The sequence below is a fragment of the Triturus cristatus genome, chromosome 9, assembly GCF_964204655.1.
Source record: "Triturus cristatus chromosome 9, aTriCri1.1, whole genome shotgun sequence".
Classification (NCBI taxonomy): Eukaryota; Metazoa; Chordata; class Amphibia; order Caudata; family Salamandridae; genus Triturus; species Triturus cristatus.
The window spans coordinates 125,804,939-125,825,403 of record NC_140592.1 but is presented as its reverse complement, the minus strand read 5'-3'; the positions used below and the strand labels follow the sequence as shown (position 1 = coordinate 125,825,403).

General features: G+C 42.9%; 1 protein-coding gene across 6 annotated transcripts in view; it reads left to right on the top strand.

Moving 5' to 3' along the window:
* Positions 1-20,465, top strand: part of CHL1 (cell adhesion molecule L1 like) — a 463,163-nt gene that overhangs the window by 284,273 nt on the left and 158,425 nt on the right. For all 6 annotated transcript variants that reach the window (XM_085624524.1, XM_085624521.1, XM_085624522.1 and 3 more), the window contains 2 exons: positions 11,614-11,722; positions 13,538-13,728. In XM_085624524.1, the coding sequence (XP_085480650.1) occupies positions 11,614-11,722; positions 13,538-13,728 (300 nt within the window). The remainder of the gene's footprint in view (positions 1-11,613; positions 11,723-13,537; positions 13,729-20,465) is intronic.

Genomic DNA, 20,465 nt, shown 5'->3' with positions numbered 1-20,465 from the left:
TGTGGTAGCTAACATTTTTATTATTCTGTTAGTTGTTATGTTTCTGTCCTGTCTTGGGGGGTGGGGGGAGTGTCATGAGTTCCCTATGGGGCCAACTGGGCTCTCCCCTATGTTAGCCTAACTATAGGTTGTAGGCTGCTTTTGCTTTGTAAACGCTACAAAGTAACATGTTTGTTTTAGTGCTACACTATTATTTTAGAAATAGACTGCACATGTTTTGTTATTCAGCTCTTCCTGGGATTCAGTGTGGACATTTCGTACAAGGTCGAACAACTTCATGCCCTCTTTTTCTCTGTGGTCGGTCACTAGCACATTCTAATACAAAGACAGAACAGAGAGACCCAGCTTCTGTTTTCTAGTAGGGCAGTCCCTGTCATATAGGCTGAGACTTGTCATTTTGGAAACAGAGAGAATAATTTCTACCAGAGGAAAGGTCCTGGAATGAGTGCGCCAGCTCTGCGTAATATGAGATGCAGACCAGCTAATGGTGAATGCAGATATGGGGACAGACTCTAATCCCAGAGATCTCTGATATATCACTGTGCTCACATAGTGAGGTTAGGCTTAGGCAAATATATCACTCGCCATTATTGGGTTTTTTATTGTATATAGTTTTATTAGTAATGCTAATTACTTTGTTCAGTTGCATATGTTTTCTAATTGCAGAACAGTTGCTCCATGATAGAACACAATAGTTTCAATAAAAAGTGCAAGCTTTCCTTGTGTCTTTCTTTTGTTCATTATGGGCATGAATAAGTAAGAGAACGAAAGGTGATGATCCATTACCATGGTTCCCTGAGGGGATCAGAGTGTTGTGTTCTGAGGTGCCAACTTACCTGTTACTCTTGGAAGGTTAGGCGGGCAGGTAAGACACTATGAGCTAGTCAGGATTTGGAACCACAGGTACTGATATGCTGAAATGGTACTGTGACTAAGTCCCTACATACTGATTTTCTGTGATCCCAGGCATGGTTCTGTTTCCAAACAGAATCCCTGCAACATCCTCTGATAAAATAACAGAGCTCTAAATGCTCATTCACTCTTTACTTTTTTTAAAATACAAATGAGCAAATGAAATTCGGTTCAACAATAGACCTGAAATTCAGAACGTCAGCTAATTTTTTGACCCTTAGGGAAAGCAGCAGGCAACTCAGAAAATGCGTTTTTTGGATTCCTCTGCCAAGTCACTATGTTGACTATCAGCTGAAAATCCGGCAGAAGCGCAACAGCTTTTTACTATTTAAAAGGCTTTCAGTAGCCCACAGCTTATTCAAAAGATAGCAATCTACCTGAATCATTTAAACGTGATAAGACAAGAATAAAATACTCAAGTTTCTTCAAAATCAAGGTTTTTTGGTGTAGTCCACATATTTCAAAACATAGGCCGCTTAGAGAGCACTGTATCAAGAAGTCACCTTCACTTTCAATAGATACCTCTTCTTGATTATAGTGATTTGATCCAAAATGCAAACAGTTGTCGATCTTTGTGTTCAGAATCATTTTTCAGACTTTGCTCAATAGCAAATATTTGTCTGAAGGGATCATTGTCAACAGTTTCATCAGATTTCATCATCCATTGTCAGAGATAAAAGTTTCAGCAAAGAATTGACAGCATTTTCAACAATAAAAGAGGTCTGGGCAGGGTTAGATATTTTATGCTGATGGTTTAGGGCAGTGCTTCTCAAACATTTTACAAGCATAACCCCATTTCTAGAACAACAAACTTTTGTGACCCACCTACCTTTAATGGCAGGACGATTTTTAAATGATACTAAAGCATTGTGTGGTAGTGTATTATAATTTACAGGCAGCACATTTTTCATTGCCATATCTACTACATTTGCACAGACATACAGTGTTATTGATAATGTCTGCAAATCGGGTTTCTGTGAATATTTATCATTTTTGCATCACCAAGTAAAGTGTCTTTATTTGATTTGCTCCTATTAATATTTCTGTTTCCAGCACACTTCCGAATTACAAAAAACATCTGCCTCATTTTTACCTTCCCAGCTGCTGAATGCATGCAGGGGTAATTAATAGGCATTTACATATTTTTGTGTGTTACAAAAAAAAGACAAATTACAGCCTTTATCTTTCTCATTCCCTGTACTCCAGCAGTATTGTCACACAATTCACTTTGCAATTACAGAAAGAAAAGTAAATATGAATCACCATGTTAAAAGAGTAGCCAGTAATTTGTCAGAAGACAAAGTCTGACATGTGTCCTCTGTCTTTGAAGCACCAGCAAATGTGATAAGATAAACAAATAATGTAAAGGCAGCTTTATTTATTGCTCTGACTTTCCTTACCAGCCCCTTTTGGAAAACGTTGGTGTAGAGGAGTAGGGCCCCAAAGTTGGCACTTTTTTTATTTGTCTGAACAGTGCATAGAAAGGTCTATCTGGAGAGGCTTCCACTCTTGACCAATCTACTTTCCATCCTTGAGACAAAGACAGGATGTGAGACTCAAGAAAGAACTTCACTCCACATAAGATGTCATTGACCACTGGATCGGTACAAGGGCAAGTACCACACATGAAAGGTGGACATTTTTGAAAATCAAAATTGAACTAGGTCGACGTAATGTTTCGGCTGGCTTTCAGAAAACCCACTCCTACTTGACTCTAATCAGAGGGCCTCTAAAAGAATAAACTATTAAATATAACATACCAAATTGAACTTTATAAATAATCTACCATGCAGCAACTATTTAAAAGAGATCTACATCTTGCTCCTCCTATGTCCACAAATTGTTAATCATTTCTTCCCAAAAATCATCTCAGAAAAAGTTACTTATCAGATCCCAGGACAAGCTTCATTAAATGCTACATATCATTCCTTTATCCATATCATTTAAGAAAAAAGGCTGTTTATTTGTTCCCAAAACGGTATGGAAACAGACAAGACTCCAAGATATGCAGAATTTGCCACGTAGGAGAAGGCACACCTGCACTCTTTGGGGGATCAACTCACCAGTGAGGTCTGACCGTGGCCATTTCCAAGTAATTCTGTGGGTGCGCAAATTCCCAACAGGATAAGTATTAGTGAGGTTTTCCTAAATGCTTCCTGCCGGCTTCTAAACATGACTGAAATGGCTACTTGTAAGTGAAATACAACAGTACCAATTACCATAGCATTTACAGATGTTTTTTCAGTGCCATTATGAAACCTAGCTGAGATCTTGGTTCGTATGTAGCTAAAGTGGTGTTGACATTTTCTCAAATGTCCACTTTTGAAGATTTCAGATGAGTATCTGCAATTTCATTTTGGAATTTACTCAGCCACTCAAAGTTAGTTTGCGTGCATTTGCGTGTTTTAGTAAATTCAGAGTAACACAAGGCAGTACATAGGACTGTCTTGCATTAATTTGAGTCGTAGGCGTTACATGGGAGGAGCATGGTTGTTCCCAAGCATCCATTCATATATTTTGATGGAAACCCAGATTTACAAATACTTGTAAACCTTTGATTTGCACCAGAATGGTGCACCCACTTGGTAGAGGTGTAACAAGGAGAAATAGCTTATTTTCTCCTCATTCTTTACAAATGTCTTTGATTGATTGATTGATTGATTGATTGATTGATTACGTCCTCTTTCAATGTGTGCTGCATTTTGCTTAACATCTAAAAAGGTGACTGTTCCTCTAAGGATTGCTTTTGTGAAGGAAGGTATCCCTCCCTGCACAAAAATAATTACGCCAGTAACGCAGCACCCTTGCACCATAGTGCAAGAGATCCTGCATTAGTGCTAGGCAGCCACAAATGCATTGGCGCATATAGGGAGAGGAGTAGCATGAAATCTTTGTAAATATGGTACTGTTCAGCTCGCTCCCATCCACGCAACACAGCACCGCAACCTGCCTTGCTGAGCTGCATTGGGGGAGCTATTAGTAAATATGTCCTAGAATCTCACCAAATGGCCCATGCCTTTTTTGATCAGAGGGAATTCAAGTCCTTTTGCTCCTTGGAATTGTCCTTGCTAATGAACCTATCAGACAAATACTGCAGAGCAGCATGTCACTCTAGAATGTCATTCTTCAAGCTTCCAGCACATTTTAATTTGCTCCATTATTTTTCTGAAACAGACATTACCCTCAATGCTTCCCCATTGCACACGGGAATGTGCACATAAAAACGCCTACTTAATTATGGTTTCCTATCTTCTGACTCTCAGTTTGTTCATGGTTTCATTTTTACAGGTTGTGTGTCAGATTACATTTTTCAGCTCCACAAAATTCTTGTCTTTTTGCTCGTTCATACTTTTTCGTCATGTCTAAGGGAGGGCTCGAATTGCGCCTCCACTCAAAGAGTAATGATGTAATGCATGTGATATTTTGTCTTATTTAATAGCTCTTCTGAGTCCATTAAACATATTTTAGATTTATTTGTTGCAATTGTAACTTCCCATCAGGCTGGAGGGCCAGCACTGTGTAAACGCCGAGGTCTTCTGTTTCGTTACGAGGCAGACACAGTTATATAGAGTGATGGTAGGTAAGGATGGCCAGTCTGGGGTACTATGTTCATCTCACTGTCTTCTCTAAAATGGAGTGTTCTTCTTGGTATTACGATTACTCTTGCCAACAGAATGGAGTATGTTCTAGACAATGGATCTAAGAGCACAGTATACAACACCACACTGTTTATTTTCCTTTATTTATTTGTGACTGAAAACACAGCTTTTCCGAAATTTAGATTTTTGTGATCAATTCTTTCTAACTTAATGATACATTTGGAATGTGTGGTTTCATTCCAATAGTATGACCTGCATTACCTCTAACGTTACACACTGTATGTAAAACTATTGTCTGCATTACCCAACAATGTTCTGCATATGCGTCTGATGGTTCTTCACAAAACAATACTGACAAAGGTACTCTAGCTACCTACCTGCATGGAAAGTCTATTGAACGTGGAAACCGAATTGCTGGCTACCATTTCAACATGCAGACTCAATGGGGTGATGACTACTTTGACTCACAAAGACCAGATGGGCTTTATGCCTGGTCGATCAATAAAACATAACCTTCAAAGCCTACATGTCTGGTTATACACAGTAATGGCTACCTTCCATCCACTGACAACATGTCCAAAGATGCTGAGAACACATTCAGCTCAATACAATTGCTTTATATGTTTGCAGTGCTGAGACATTTCGGCCTTGGCCCATGTTTCTGTAGTTGGATGTCTCTCCTCTGTATTGAATCCACAGAGGCAGGATGCACGAATGGTACTACTTCTACCTTGTTTCCACTGGGGTGTGGTACCAGACAAGGATATCTGTTCTCACTCTCTTTTGAGCCCTTTCTATAAAGTCCTTGGCCAGCTGGGTCAGGGATGCAGGGGTGGGGGATGGCAGGAAAAGTGTTGGAAGGATCCGATCTCCCTATATGTGAATGATGTCTTCCTGTATTTTGCGGACATGCCACAACTCTGCCCCCCTCCCGAAAGAGAGTGTAAAGGACTTTGGGGAATATTCCGGGTACAGGATAAACTGGGCCAGATCAGTGCTTTGCAAATTTTTAAACTGGGTTTAGGAAATCGCTGTTCTAGACACAATAAAAATAACAACAGAGGGTTTTAAGTATTTGGGTATACAGGTCACAATGAGCCCTAAAGGGTTCCTGGGCTGGAATTCAGAGTTATAAATAAAGAACCTACTTGGGGATGTGGCAAGATGGAAGAAACTACCCCTGACGATCTGGGGAAAGGCAGGTATTCTCTAGATGATAATCCTTCCAAAACTGCTATATATCATGCAGGATACCCCCAACCCAATACCAGAATCTTATTTCGTCTGACTGGATATGGGGATCCAACGACTATTATGGGATGGATGGAGTGGGGCACTCTGTTGCTCAGCCTATGGTGGTGGGAATGCACTTCATCACTTCTGCAGGTACTATTGGGCCTACCAAACTCAAACTATCAACGAACTGATGCATTTCCCGGAGGACGATTCCGGGGTCCGACTTTAGTGATGCTTTATGGAAGAACTATTTTTAAAGTGGACCTGGTAGAGCTGGACTGTGGGCCCTGACATGAGTGGTACTTGTAGGATGAGACGGAGTCAGGAGGCATCAGGGCTGGTCGGGAAGGGTGGCCATAACCATGGCTCTCTGGGAAGGTGGTGAACTGTGCAAAGTTAAGAAATTGCAGGGTTTTTCCCCTTGTGACTTGTTCGGCACATCAACTCTTGGAGATGTGATTGTATGTGGGTTGGTGAAGCTCTTTGAGCAACCAGGGGAGGACAATGAGTTAGCAGACATGCAGTTTTATATATATGCGCAGCTCAAACATGATTTGATGGTGGAAAGGGTGGACTGTTCAGACCTCCCGGATGCAGCCCCTTTGGAAAAGCATTTTCTAGGTGGCCCACTTGCTAGGGGAGTGGTCTCTACCACCTACAAGGTAATCCTCAATAATGTACCTGACAACTTTATGAATCTCCCTAAAATGAAATTTTGGTGACATGGGGGATGTGGATTGAGAAGCTGCCTTGATGCATCCCCGCGAGGTGGCCATCAGGGTGCAGTTTCGCCAAATTCAGTAAAAAATCCTCCATGTGGTCTATATACCCAGAGAAAGATTCCATAACATGGGGATGCATCCCAGACATGACTATCTCCAAACTTTAGCCCCTGATCGGACCTTTTTTTCACACAATCTAGGGATGCCCTGAGAGTCACACTTATTGGGAGGACATATTAAGGGAGCTGGGCAACATAAAGGGGGAGGAGATCCCACTTATACCTCAGTTTGTAATTCTGGGGGTCCCAGGTGATGTAGATCTACCCCTCAGGAAGCTGGTGTTCTATTTCTTGGCCCTTGCCATTGAAAAAAGAGATATTGCATGCAGCTGGGGGTACGGGCACTACCCACAAAAGCCCAGTGGATAATCGGGATGGCAATGTGTATGGAGGCTGAAAAAGTAGTGCACACTGCCAGGGGCTGTCCTCAGAAATTCACTAAGATATGGGGCAGCAGGAGGATCAATCAATCAATCAATACATTTGTAGAGCGCGCTACTCACCCGTGAGGGTCTCAAGGCGCTGAAGGGAGGGGGGGTGCCACTATTGCTCGAATAACCAGGTCTTGAGGTGTTTCCTGAAGGTGAGATGGTCCTGGGTCAGTCGTAGGTGTGCGGGGAGGGAGTTCCATGTCTTGGCTGCCAGGTAGGAGAACGATCTTCCTCCGGTGGTGGTTCTATGAATCCGTGGGATGGTGGTGAGGGCGAGTCTGGTGGAGCGGAGCTGGTGGGTGGGGGTGTAGAACGAGAGGCGGTTGTTGAGGTATTCGGGGCCCATGTTGTGGAGTGCTTTGTGTGCGTGGATGAGCAGCCTGAACGTGATCCTCTTGCTGACGGGGAGCCAGTGCAGGTTTCTTAGGTGGGCGGATATGTGGCTATGGCAAGGGATGTCGAGGATGAGTCGTGCGGAGGCGTTCTGTATGCGCTGAAGATGTTTCTGAAGTTTGGCTGTGGTTCCTGCGTATAGGGCGTTCCCGTAGTCCAGTCGGCTGGTGACGGGGGCCTGGGTGACCGTCTTTCTGGTTTCGGTGGGGATCCACCAGAAGATCTTTCGGAGCATGCGCAGGGTGTTGAAACATGAGGACGAGACTGCGTTGACTTGCTTGGTCATCGTGAGGGAGGAGTCCAGGATGAATCCCAGGTTGCGTGCGTGGTCCGTGAGTGTCGGTGCGGTGCCCAGCGTCGTGGGCCACCAGGAGTCGTCCCAGGCGGATGGGGATTATCCGAGGATGAGGACCTCCGTCTTTCCAAGTTGAGCTTCAGACGGCTGTGCTTCATCCACTCTGCGACATCTTTCATTCCGTCCTGGAGGTTGGTTTTGGCAGTGGATGGGTCTTTGGTGAGGGAGAGTATCAGTTGGGTGTCGTCGGCGTAGGAGATGATGTTGATGTTGTGTTTGCATGCGATGGTGGCGAGGGGGCTCATGTAGATATGGAAGAGGGTTGGGCTGAGTGAGGAGAGGATGTGATCCAGTCCAGGGCCTTTCCTTGGATCCCAGTGTTGTAGAGGCGGGTTATTAGGGTGCGGTGGCAGACGGTATCAAAGGCTGCCGAGAGGTCCAGGAGGATGAGAGCGGCTGTCTCTCCGTTGTCCATCAGGGTCCTGATGTCATCGGTGGCTGTGATGAGGGTGGTCTCGGTGCTGTGGTTGGCTCGAAATCCGGACTGGGATGGGTCGAGCGAGTTGTTTGCTCCGAGGAATGCAGTCAGCTGTTTATTGACGGTCTTCTCGATGACTTTACACGGGAAGGGAAGAAGAGAGATGGGGCGGAAGTTCTTGAGGTCTTTGGGGTCCGCTGTGGGTTTCTTCAGAAGGGCGTTGATTTCTGCGTGTTTCCAGCTTTCCGGGAAGGTGGCTGACGTGAAGGAGCTGTTTATGACGTTCCGGAGGTGGGGTGCGATGATGGTGTCGGCTTTGTTGAAGATATGATGAGGGCATGGGTCGGTTCATGACGTGGGTGGTGTCTTCAGTGCTGATGGGGGTCCATGTGCTGAGGGTGGTGGTGGGGGTCATTGGTTTGGTGGCTGGAGGCGGAGTCTGGGGTCCGAAACTGTTGTGTATATCTGCGATCTTGCAGTGGAAGAATGTGGCGAGGGAGTTGCAGAGGTCTTGCGATGGTGTGATGTCGTTGTTGCTGGGGTTGGAGAGCTCTTTGACGATGCTGAAGAGTTCCTTGCTGTGTTGGGTGTTGTTGTCCAGCCGCTCTTTGAACGATGTCCTTTTGGTGGTGCGGATCATCTGGTGGTATTCGCGGGTGGCGCTCTTGAGGGCTGTCATGTTTTCTGATGTCCGTTTGTGGCACCAAGCTTTTTTGAGGGTTCGGCATGATTTCTTTGCGACTTTGAGGGCGTCTGTGAACCATGAGGTTTTTCTGTTGCCAGTCTTGCCTGGGGGTTTCTTCAGTGGGGCGAGGTCGTCGGCGCAGTTGGTGATCCACTGTGCGAGATTGTGTGCTGCATCGTTGGTGTCAGGGGTGTCGACAGGTGGGTTCTGGCTTAGCGATGTGGACAGCTGGTCTGTGGTGACTTTGCTCCAGCATCTGCGGGGGATCTGTAGCATGTGGTGGTGGGGTGTAGTCTTCTTGAAGGTGAAGTGGATGCAGCTGTGGTCGGTCCAGTGTAGTCCGGTGGAGTGGCTGAAGGAGACGTGGTTGCTGGCGGAGAAGATGGGGTCGAGCGTGTGGCCAGTGAGGTGGGAGGGCATGTCCACCAGTTGCTTGAGTCCGAGGTTGGCGAGGTTGTCGAGCAGGGTGGTGGTGTTGTTGTTGTTGTTATTTTCCAGGTGGAAGTTCAGGTCCCCTAGGAGGATGTACTCTGGTGAGGCTAGGGCGTGCGGGCTGATGAAGTCGGCGATGGTTTCACTGAACTGTGTCCGTGGGTCCGGGAGTCTGTAGATGAGCGTTCCTCTGAGGGTGGTCTGGGGGTCGGTGTGGATCTGGAAGTGTAGATGTTCGGCGGTGGTGAGAGTGTCTTCGGCGTTGGTCATCACGCTGATGGTGTTCCTGTAGATGATGGCGATTCCTCCTCCAGTTTTGTTGACGTGGTCCTTCCGGGTGATTTTGTAGCCGTCCGGGATGGCTATGGCGATGTCGGGGGCCGAGGAGGCGTTCATCCAGGTTTCCGTGAGGAAGGCGACGTCTGGTGCTGTTGTATCAAGGAGTTCCCAGAGTTCGACGGCGTGTTTGTGGACGGAGCGAGTGTTGAGGAGGATGCACTAGAGGTGGTTGTTGTTATTGTTGCTGTGTTCGGTGGGCGGGGTGCAGGTTCGGAGGCAGGTGAATTTGCAGGCTTGGCAGGTGAAGGGTCTGTGGGTGCGCTTCGGGGTGGCTCGGTGGCAGGCGGCAGGTCGTCCGGTGTTGAGTGCGATGAGGGTGGTGGTGTCGTATCTCAGTCGGGTGCCCTGGCATCGGCTGAAGCCAGGGGTTCTGGAGCTGGGCGCGGTCCAAGCGTGGATGGGCACAGACTGGCTTGCCTTTGGCGCGCCATGGCACACCAGCGGTGCGCCCGCTGCGCACGGCCGCTGCGCGGCTGCTGCGCGCGGCCGCTTCGCGGCTGCTGCACGGCCTCCATATGAGGGTCACAGGGTGGGAGAAGCAGCTGAGAGGTGGGAGAGGGGTGGCCAATGGGAGACGAGGGGGCGGGCCACAGGGACCCAGCGGCGGGAAGAAGAGGCAAGGGGACAACGAAGGAAGGGGGCACAAGGGGGAAACGGGCCAAACGAGCAGAAAGGTATAAAAAGCAAAAGGCAAGATGGACACAGAGGAAGGGGGTACAAAAGGCAAAATGGGCACAGAGGAAGGAGACAAAGACAGTAGCAGTAGAGACGCAGGCGAGGCGGGCTGAACACGGGTGGCGGCAGCAGAGAGTCACAGGTCACACAGGGGGCTGCGTGGCGGTGAGGGGAGCGACCTGCCTGGTGACAGGGTCAAAGGTCGCTCTCTCTACCGCTGCGCAGCCTCCATATGAGGGTCAGAGGGAGAGAGGAGCAGCTGGGAGGTGGGAGCGGGGCGGCCAATGGGAGACGAGGGGGCGGGGCTGCAGGAACGCAGCAGCGGGAAACAGAGGCAAGGGGACAACGAAGGAAGGGGGCACAAGGTGGAAACGTGCCAAACTAGCAGAAATGTATAAAAAGCAAAAGGCAAGATGGACACAGAGGAAGGGGGTACAAAAGGCAAAATGGGCACAGAGGAAGGAGACAAAGACAGTACCAGTAGAGACGCAGGTGAGGCGGGCTGAACACGGGCGGCGGCAGCAGAGAGTCACAGGTCACACAGGGGGCTGCGTGGTGGTGAGGGGAGCGACCTGCCTGGTGACAGGGTCAAAGGTCGCTCTCTCTACCACTGCGCGGCCTCCATATGAGGGTCAGAGGGAGGGAGGAGCAGCTGGGAGGTGGAAGCGGGGCGGCCAATGGGAGACGAGGGGGCGGGCCGCAGGGACGCAGCGGCAGGAAACAGAGGCAAGGGGATAACGAAGGAAGGGGGCACAAGGGGGAAACGGGCCAAACGAGCAGAAAGGTATAAAAAGCAAAAGGCAAGATGGACACAGAGGAAGGTTTACAAAAGGCAAAATGGGCACAGAGGAAGGAGACAAAGACAGTACCAGTAGAGACGCAGGCGAGGCGGGCTGAACACGGGCGGCGGCAGCAGAGAGTCACAGGTCACACAGGGGGCTGCGTGTCGGTGAGGGGAGCGACCTGCCTGGTGACAGGGTCAAAAGGATGTACTATGGACTGGGATCTGAGGACTCCCTGACATCCCAGATGACGGCTTCAGATGTGGAGCTGATACACACGGAGTCCAAGATTGGAAATTGATACCCCCCACTCAACCGCTCCTCCCCCACCTGACATGGAGGAGCACTCTGTTATATCCTTGCTCCCCCCTCCATCCAGTCTACTAATGTAAAACAAAAAGAGGTCCTCCAAAGGATTGCACTGGCATCATGTTTTCACTGGTCTATATGTTTTGTTATATATACAACAAAAAATGGCAATAAAAATGTTTATAAAGAAAATACTGCTTGCTGTATTGTTACTACTTTATTTAAAAGTCTGTCACAACCTAAACAAATGTATTGTTCTTTTCCAGTTGAACAGCTTCCTACAATCACAGACTGGTCGAAAGGATCACAGGTGGCTTTTCCATTGGATGAAGATTTCACAATTAAATGTGAAGCAAACGGAAATCCTCCACCCAAGTAAGGGTCAATAAATCCATCTAAAATGTCATTTTTGTGTTTACCTCAAATTTAAATATTTTACAATATGTAACCAGTGTGCTACATATAGACTGGTCTGTTAGTCGACATATAAATCATTGCAGGCATTGGAGCATGGAATGGGACTGACAAGATTGTGCATAATTGGTACACATTCTCCAAGAATGAGCAATGCAGGTTGGCAGAAGCTCAAAATCAGTATGGTTCACTGAAGGGTTATGTGTTGGCAAGTTCAATGTTTGGTGCAGATATTGGTGCATGAAAGAGATGACCTGTAAATAACATCCAATACAAGGACCAGAAACATAATGAATTCTCTGAGACACTGGAAGCCAACACACTGTTTGATGGTGATATAATGAAAATTTGGTCTGGGACAGGTTGCTTCTTGAAAACATTGTGAACTGTCAACAAACTCTCTGACTGAATCAGTCTTGACCACTAATTGTTGAAAGTAAGGGTGACTTTAAACTTTGCTATTATAAGGAGCTGGTTGTTTGAGCCTTGTAACATACCCTTTTTAGGTCCAGCCTAGCGGCAGCGCACATGCACTGCTCCCTCTGAGAGGCTGCTGTAGCAGAGTATGGGAGAGAAGCCGTGCCCACTCTCCTCCCATATTTTTCACTGGCTTGTGTCATTGTCTTTCACAAATGCTGCCTTTGGATTCTTTAATAAGCTTGTTAGTCCCTCCTTAGTGCAGCCTTGTCTTCATTTGTAACCTCCCATGGCGACTGGCCCCTTTACTTCGGTTGTTTCACGGGACCTGTTATTTAGTCTGTAAGCACTATTTACTTTATTGAGATTCTCTTACTGCAGGCCGGACATGCGGACAAGCGCTGCTTCACCTGAAACCCTTGTGGGTTTTTTTAGCAGCACAGCTGCCCCCGTAACACGGGCTCCTGCTTTCAATCACTTTAACCCAGCATTATCTCGTGTCTGTTTCAACCCCCCCCAAGTAAATTGGATTTAGAAATTATTAGGGAATTAAGTCATGTGAACTCCAGGTAGCACATAACCCTGTGCTAATGGGCTAAAGCTGACAGCTTGTGCAGACCATATCTAACCCATCCCATTACCAGAATTGGGCCAACCCACACCTCTCTTTATCTCATAGGGATGCCACATGGTGCTTCTAATATTTCCATTTGCCCTAGATTATGGACACCACCTTAGCTCAAGTGTCTTCTTTCTTCTGAAATAATATTTTATTTGTACTGATAGATTTCATTCAAAAGGCATTTGCATGATTCATTTTGACAGCTTATTATAACATTATTCCTATACAGAATTGCTGCCTAGGTCAGTAGCCAGTCATATGATTGAAAAAGTGGCAGGATGAAACACAAAAGTAAATGGACAATAGAAATGTGGACTGGTGCTTTATACATTTTAAAATATGAGAAGTATTGTTTGAAGTTCCTGTAAAACGTTCTTTGGCGTATTGTCTCATTTGCCCAACGTAGTATTCTCTAGGGAGAGAGCCCACTAAAGAAAACTGGGGAGGACTGGACTAGCTCTGCAGACCTTGAAGTGCTGGGGTATTTCAAGAACCTTCTGCAAAATGATGGTTTACTAACAAACACATCCATTATGTTGTGATATGACCTTGGTAGTCAGTGATTTGGCTTCCTAAGGAATTCAAGACCATATCTTCATGTTGGTGGGGGCTTCACACTTTGTTCACTCCCTGGTTATCATTGTGACACCTTCCCCTGTTTCAAAGATTGCCATCCTAGACTGATGATACTGAAGAATTCTTAAATCATGGTAATCATGACTGATTTTATTTCACAGCTTTCGGTGGACTAAAGATGGAAAACCCTACTATCCTTTATCTGATCCCCGAGTGGTAACAGAGCCAAATTCTGGAACATTCACGATTCGTAATAATGGAAGCATTGCTAGTTTTCAGGGCAAATATCGCTGTTTCGCCTTCAATGACCTGGGTACCGCCATTTCTGAGGAAATTGACTTCATTGTGCCACGTAAGTGTCTCACTGAGAGCTGTTTAGGACAGAATGTGCTGGTGTCTGTGAAATATATTGCATACATGTTGCATGGTATTTAGTCGTAAATATTCCTTGAAGACTGCATGTGTTTCAATGGTGAAGAGTCAAAACAAATTTTATGTGATTTATTCTTGAGTATTTGAGCGTTCTGTATATTGTAAACCTGCCTCTAAATCCTTAGAATAGGATAGTGCAGTTGCAGCATACTTATCTCACAGTGGTCCTGTAATTCACATGAATGATGCGATTAGTACTAGTTGTAAGGGAAGTTGTGCATATTTCAAATTTCAAGCTAAAATCAGCACTTTTGCTCTTGTTTTAATCATTGAAAGAAAAAAATCTGCAACATTTAGTTTCAAAGTTGTGAGGCAAGCAGTGTTAATTTTAACTCTTGAAAAAACTCCACTAGTCCATTTTCAGAGCCAACTAGCACTCACAAGGAAATAATGGTACTTGTGAGGAAGGACATTTTATCAATTCGCGAAAAAAAGCAAACCAAGTGCCTCAATAACAATTGTGCACAGCTCTAATATTAAGCAGCAATACAAATTGCAAATTGTAGAGACCTGTACCATAAGTTATTTTTCCCTTTGGAAAAGCATTTAAAGCGTATAGGATGTCCATGCTTCCTGTAGGTCTTTCAAAAGTGAACTCCCTAGAAGACTGCATGTGTTTCACAAGGAAATGTTTGTTCAAATATTACTTGTACATCAACGGCACAAATTCCTTGAAAATTAACTGTGTCTTTTCGGTGTTGAATGTAGACTACAACTGCACACCATTTCACAGTAGTAAATTCCATCCCAAGAAGTGTGGAGTAGGTGGATCAAAGCGAGTTTTACCTTGAGAGTTTGTGAACACAAACACCTTCAAACTTGTGGGTTTCTTAGCATACGCAAACTCCATTACGATCCTTCCCCACCCTGGATATGGCTGGAGATTTAGTTGTGCAATGAAATAACTTCCATTCCAGGGTGGGAAGAACATGTGATAGTCCAAAACTTTGCAGGGGTTGCTGGTAAAACATATTGTCCAATGCAGATAAAATATTCCCCAAAAATGGCACAATGTGCTATTTTTCCCAGTACATAGTTTGTTTACCTTGCATAAAGCGCCCCAAAGGGAAGTAACAGCTGTCACATGGCATTCGCAGTAATAGTCTTGGACTGCTGCACCCGTCACAGCTTTCTATGTGTACTCCCTAGAAACCTTTGGAAATTATCAAACGTTATATATTTATTCCCTTGTTTTGGAGTGTGCATGTGTGCAGCTGAAAATGTATGAATTTTGGGAGGCAATTGGGCCCTCTTGTTCACTTTCTAAAGAATTATTGCATTTGGCATATATGATGATTGTTGGGGACATTCTGAGTACTTGTTTCTTTGTAAAATTGCTTTAAGATCAAAACTTTTAAGGAATTTTCATGTTTAGAAACTTCTAATTTGTTGGTATTGTATGCTTATTTTGATTGTGTTTGCTGGTACGTTGACTTTGTAATATTTCTATGGTAAAGTTTACTGATATACACCCATGTTGATTGAGTTGTACTACACAGCTGTATTAGTACTGCATGCTGGCTGTTGGTTTTTACTGTACATTTATGTTGCATGTTGATTTTGTAGGTGTTTATTTGTTTTCCCTTATATTTGCACAAGAAATTTGATGCAAATGGGTGAAAGAAACTTTTACAGATATTAATGTTAAGACCCATTTTCTTGGAGAAATGAACACTCAAAACCTTGGACAAACTCCAATTACACTGTGGAAAGAAGATTCATATTATGTAAGGAACTTGCTAGTCATTAATAATGTTGACCAGCCAAGTTCCAATAAATTTACTAAACTCAGTAATATTTGCAATTTCATCATGTTTCTAAAGGCACTGATTTAAGGTAGCAAGACTCATAAAAAAGGCTAGCTGTTTTACTTTTTTCAAGGTTATATCATCTGATAACAAAATACTACTTGGAGTAACAATCCCTTTGAACTATTTACCCAAAAAGAAACACAAGCCTCATGGATTTAAGTCTCTTACTATACTGGTTTATGAACAGGCTATCATTTTGATTTGCCAAGGAGGTGACATTTTCAAAATCATTTGAACAAGTGATTTCCTTATGTTCACAAATTTGACTAGGTGAGGTTCATTAAATCATAACTGAATAATATGATGAATTTATGCATGGCACTAGATTTTGCATTCCTCACACAAGCTGTGATCGTAAAATTGCACCAGTAATAGTGCCTGCATTGATGCAAACTGGTCCGACATGGAGGAGTAATTTCCAAGAATGTTCTCTGCAGGTCCTAAGTAAAGGTTTATTGAATGCTAAAACATTGTAAACCAAACAGCTGGGCTAGAAGGACTGTATTCACAAATTACTTTTTAAAAGCCGCAATCTTAAATAAACAGGGATCTTAGAAAATCTGTTAAAACCAACCCTGATTGCACGAGCCCCTCTTCTTAAGAAGTTTTTCTTTTCAATTTAACAATTTATTACATCGATTTTATACAATGTAGTAAGTCAAGATTGTGCCAAGTTTTATTTACCAGTAAATTCACTATTTCTATCGATGTTTTAGGAAACTCTGTAACCTTATTTTTTCTATGTTAATGTTCAAAAATGTGTTTTTGCACATTATCACAGTAATCCTTGCAGTAATTTCTGTACACCCACTGGTTTTTGGCCCAATATAATAGTGCCATGTCTATTACATAGTGTTTTGGGGTAAGTGTAGCAGAGTTTGATGTAAGACTAGTTCAGAACAAAGAACACATGCAGAAAAACAAAGTTGGAGAGAGGGTCAGGTTTGGACTAAAATAAAGCATTGTTTAAGTAAAATCTGGATACAAAATAAGGCCACCACGTCCACTAATTTGTATCTTCCCTCATGTATTGTTCTTGTGTGCAAATAATATCCATATGCAATTCTCTGAAAACCTACAGTAAGTTAGTTTCAACCAGAGGTGCTGTGTTTCTTCAGCGGCTATGAGATCCATGGAAGCAGTTTAGAGGAGCAACTTTTTCTTAAGAGAAATATATTGCAACTAGCTTCAATTTCATTGTTTCAGAAGAATGAACAGCAAAGTCAGTGCTTCATTAACTTGAGCTTTCTACTTGGAGACCACAAGAAATGTCGACAATGCTGATTCATATTCATTAGTTCTTCACTCTGTGCTTCTTAATTTAGAACATACACTTGATAAATATTAATAAATCGGTCTCACCCTATTGCTATCACCATTTATCATGATGTTTACATTGACTTTGTTTGTGCTTCCTCCAGAATTTGTCCTACTTAGGGAAGTATATTTTACTTGCAGCATTGAAAGTAGACTGTATTTTTTTTTTTTAATTTGTTGGCGGCGGATGTTGTCTTTTTCCCAATGGCTTGCTGCTTCTTTAGGGATTACCATGTTTCTTGTTGTAATGGTACCAAAGGGAACACAATGTACGCGAGCATCTTGCCACTCATGAGGTGCCAAATTTTACTGACACTTCAGAAGAGTGAACAAGATTCCTTCGTGATAGTTCCTTCTCGGTAGCGATATATGATCTCTCACCTGTTCACTTGTTGATGGATTGAGTTGTGGCTGTGCGAACAAGCTAAACTTGGTCTTGGCTTTGTGTATTATCTGTCTGAATGTGTTGCAAGCACTAATGAAACATGTCTAAGTGGAAACTCTCCATTGTATATTTATTGATACAGTATTTAGTTTATTTCAGCTACATCAGGTCTATATTGGTTTTGGTTTTCAGTTTAAAAAAAATAGCACATAATTAAAAAAACAAAACACCTGAAATAATTAAAAGTGAAAGATCTAATCTTAAAGGAAAATGCTGATAAACCAGCGATAAGTTCCTTGGTGGTTGTGCTCCTTGCATAAATTGGTCCTGATTTAAATAAAAAAGAGTATGTGAATGACTTGTAAACTGCAGTTTTGGTTTTAGTAGATTTCCTCATTAAAGGGGATTTGAAAATGTTAGGAGGGTACCCAGGAGTCTACACATATAATACATTTCCAGATCGGCACTCTAATGCATGCATATTCTAAATTGCAAATGTACAATCCACAGATTTAGGGGAAAGAGAAAAGTAAATTCAGACATATTTGTTATTTTTATCTATTTCAGATTGGCTCCATTTAGGCTAAGAATTGCCTTTGAGAATGTTTTTGAATGTACGCGAAATCCACAAATTTCTATCTTTATGGTTGTTCCCAACAGTTCCATAGGCTACACGCTTACAATTCTCTTTAAATATTTATACATATGTGCCCAAAAATGTCCTGATTTATTGATTATGTGAACTAGGATGTCATTTGCAGATTCATGTAGGTGTATAGGTTTACCCTGAATTTAGCTCATAGCAGCTGAGAAGTTCTTGTTCATTCTTTGCAAATAAATTCCATTAAATAATGTGCCTTAAAGTGCATTCACACTGGATAATAAGAGATGATGGTCATTGCAGTATCAGTCTCATTCAGGGAACATCTGTCTCAAACTGAATCAGAGGGCAATATCAAGAAATCAGTATCAACATGTACGTCAATGCTTAATTACTGTTTTCATTTAGCACTTTTATAATATTCCTGAATTCATCACTGAGGAAAGAATTTGTAGGCATCTTGCTTATGAGTGACCGTATAGAAGATCTTGATCATATGCAGAAATGCCCCTAATTGTCTTGCTCACTGAGTTGCTCGCCTTAGCTCTGTAATCTTACATTTTGTAAATGAGAATGTATCTTTCTCTTATTCCACCTGAGACATATTAAAGTCAGACAGGCTTATTGTGTATATATTTTTCACATTGCAACCAACAATATGTTAAATGTCCTACTGTTTTCTGAAACAGATTGCTACTGCTATTTGATGTAGAGTTCCCTTAGCAAACAATAATCTGTGCTTTTCTGAGAGGGAAGCAGTCCAACTACTACAGCCATAAAGGATTTTGCAATGTAAGTCAGATTAATAACAGCAAAGTCCAATTATGGGTTGCATTGATATTGTAATAGGTAGTAGATTGCCAGGTGCACAGAGTAATGTGTTTTACAGAGAAATAGGAGCAGTTCTTAAAAGCACATACTACAGATAAATATACCTGTGTTTTCATAAGTATTAACAAAATACTTCAGTTAACAGTCTGAAGGGACAGTTCCATTATGTGAAAATGTGTCACTGTATTCGGAAATGTGTGTGGTTATATATGAATTGTGAATGTGACCCGTGACGGACAGTGAATTACAAAACCAGAATTCGGTGTTGATGATATAGGACACCCCAGGATTACAAAATAGCAGGACCTAGGAGTTCATCCAAATTGAAATGTTTTGTCAAAGTAATGATAGTGTTCCAACATTAGCAACATATGAAGTGATGCATTTAATGATTTATTAACAATTGCTAAAAATGCACTACAACATATATACATGTTGGTTAATGAGATGGTTGAGACCTAGGTATTTACATGCAGTCAAAAGTAAATATACAGATTATTTAGGACACATTGTTTAGGTTTCAATGTTATAAGTGCACATTCTAGACATCTGAGAGTGGAGCAGCTTCCAAATTTGGAAGTTTAATAACAATGCAGGAAGGTAAAGAAGAGTGGCAGCGTAGAAAAGTACTTAAACAAAGTATTTGTGATAACATCTAATTGCAAAACACCTATAATGCCAGTATAAATGCCACAAAGATCTATCTGTTGGGAGCAAGCATCGTAATTATTGTGTCCAAAGATGCCAATGATATGTAGGGCTAAGAAGGGAATGCACCAAATTCCTAGTGCTCTGGAGTGTAGCTTGGGCACGGTACATGTGGCAAGTGCTTTCCACCCACTACAAAGGATTGTTTTGAATCTTCCACTGAGTGGTTGTTAGTCTTTTTTCTTACTTAACATATACGTTTAATTCATTTATAAGACCATATATTCATCAAAAACGCGGATTGATGTAACATTGTGAAAGAGGAACATGATAGCACTAGAAGGCTCTAAAAAAGTGTAGTTATAACCAAGTACATCATTTTATAGGTAAAATGTGTTTCCAATATTTTATCCAACTTCTTAGCCTTAATAATCTGTTTGTATAAAAAATTCAATAATCTCTTGAAGAACTGGTTAATTTAGAAGTCCATACTAGTGGCACCAAGGAAACCAGAGAAATTACCTTAAAGTGAGCATTTCTTTCTCAGCCCCAGCACCCTTCCCCATCCCAAACTTTCCAGGAAATGAACTAATTTGCTCTAAGATATGTATGGACACCCTAAGTAATTAATGTGATTCCATCAGCATGGTAAACAGAGGTTACAAAGATATTTAAAGTATAGTATGTCTTTTACAAGGTGGACAATGAATGTATTTTAGACTCTAAAAGAGATCCTCAGGTCAGAGTGTTGTCAAGCCAATCTATTTATAAGTCTTGCCCCTAAACAATGGAATAATGTTGGTAATACTAAGGGCTTTGAAGCAACTGAATAAGACAACAAATATTTGTCTCTTTCTGTGAGAGCTTTAAATTATTTTTATGGAAATAAATGGGAAGGTCGTTGAGCTTTTGTTGAAAACCTAACATAGTCTGATCGCTCAACTGGGATCATCAGCGTGATGTAACATCCTTACCGTTGACCCTCGAAGAGGTAGTAACAATTGCACCTTTCTTATCTATGACATGATTGGGTCAAATTGAAGAAATGCACTTCTTCCTCTCCC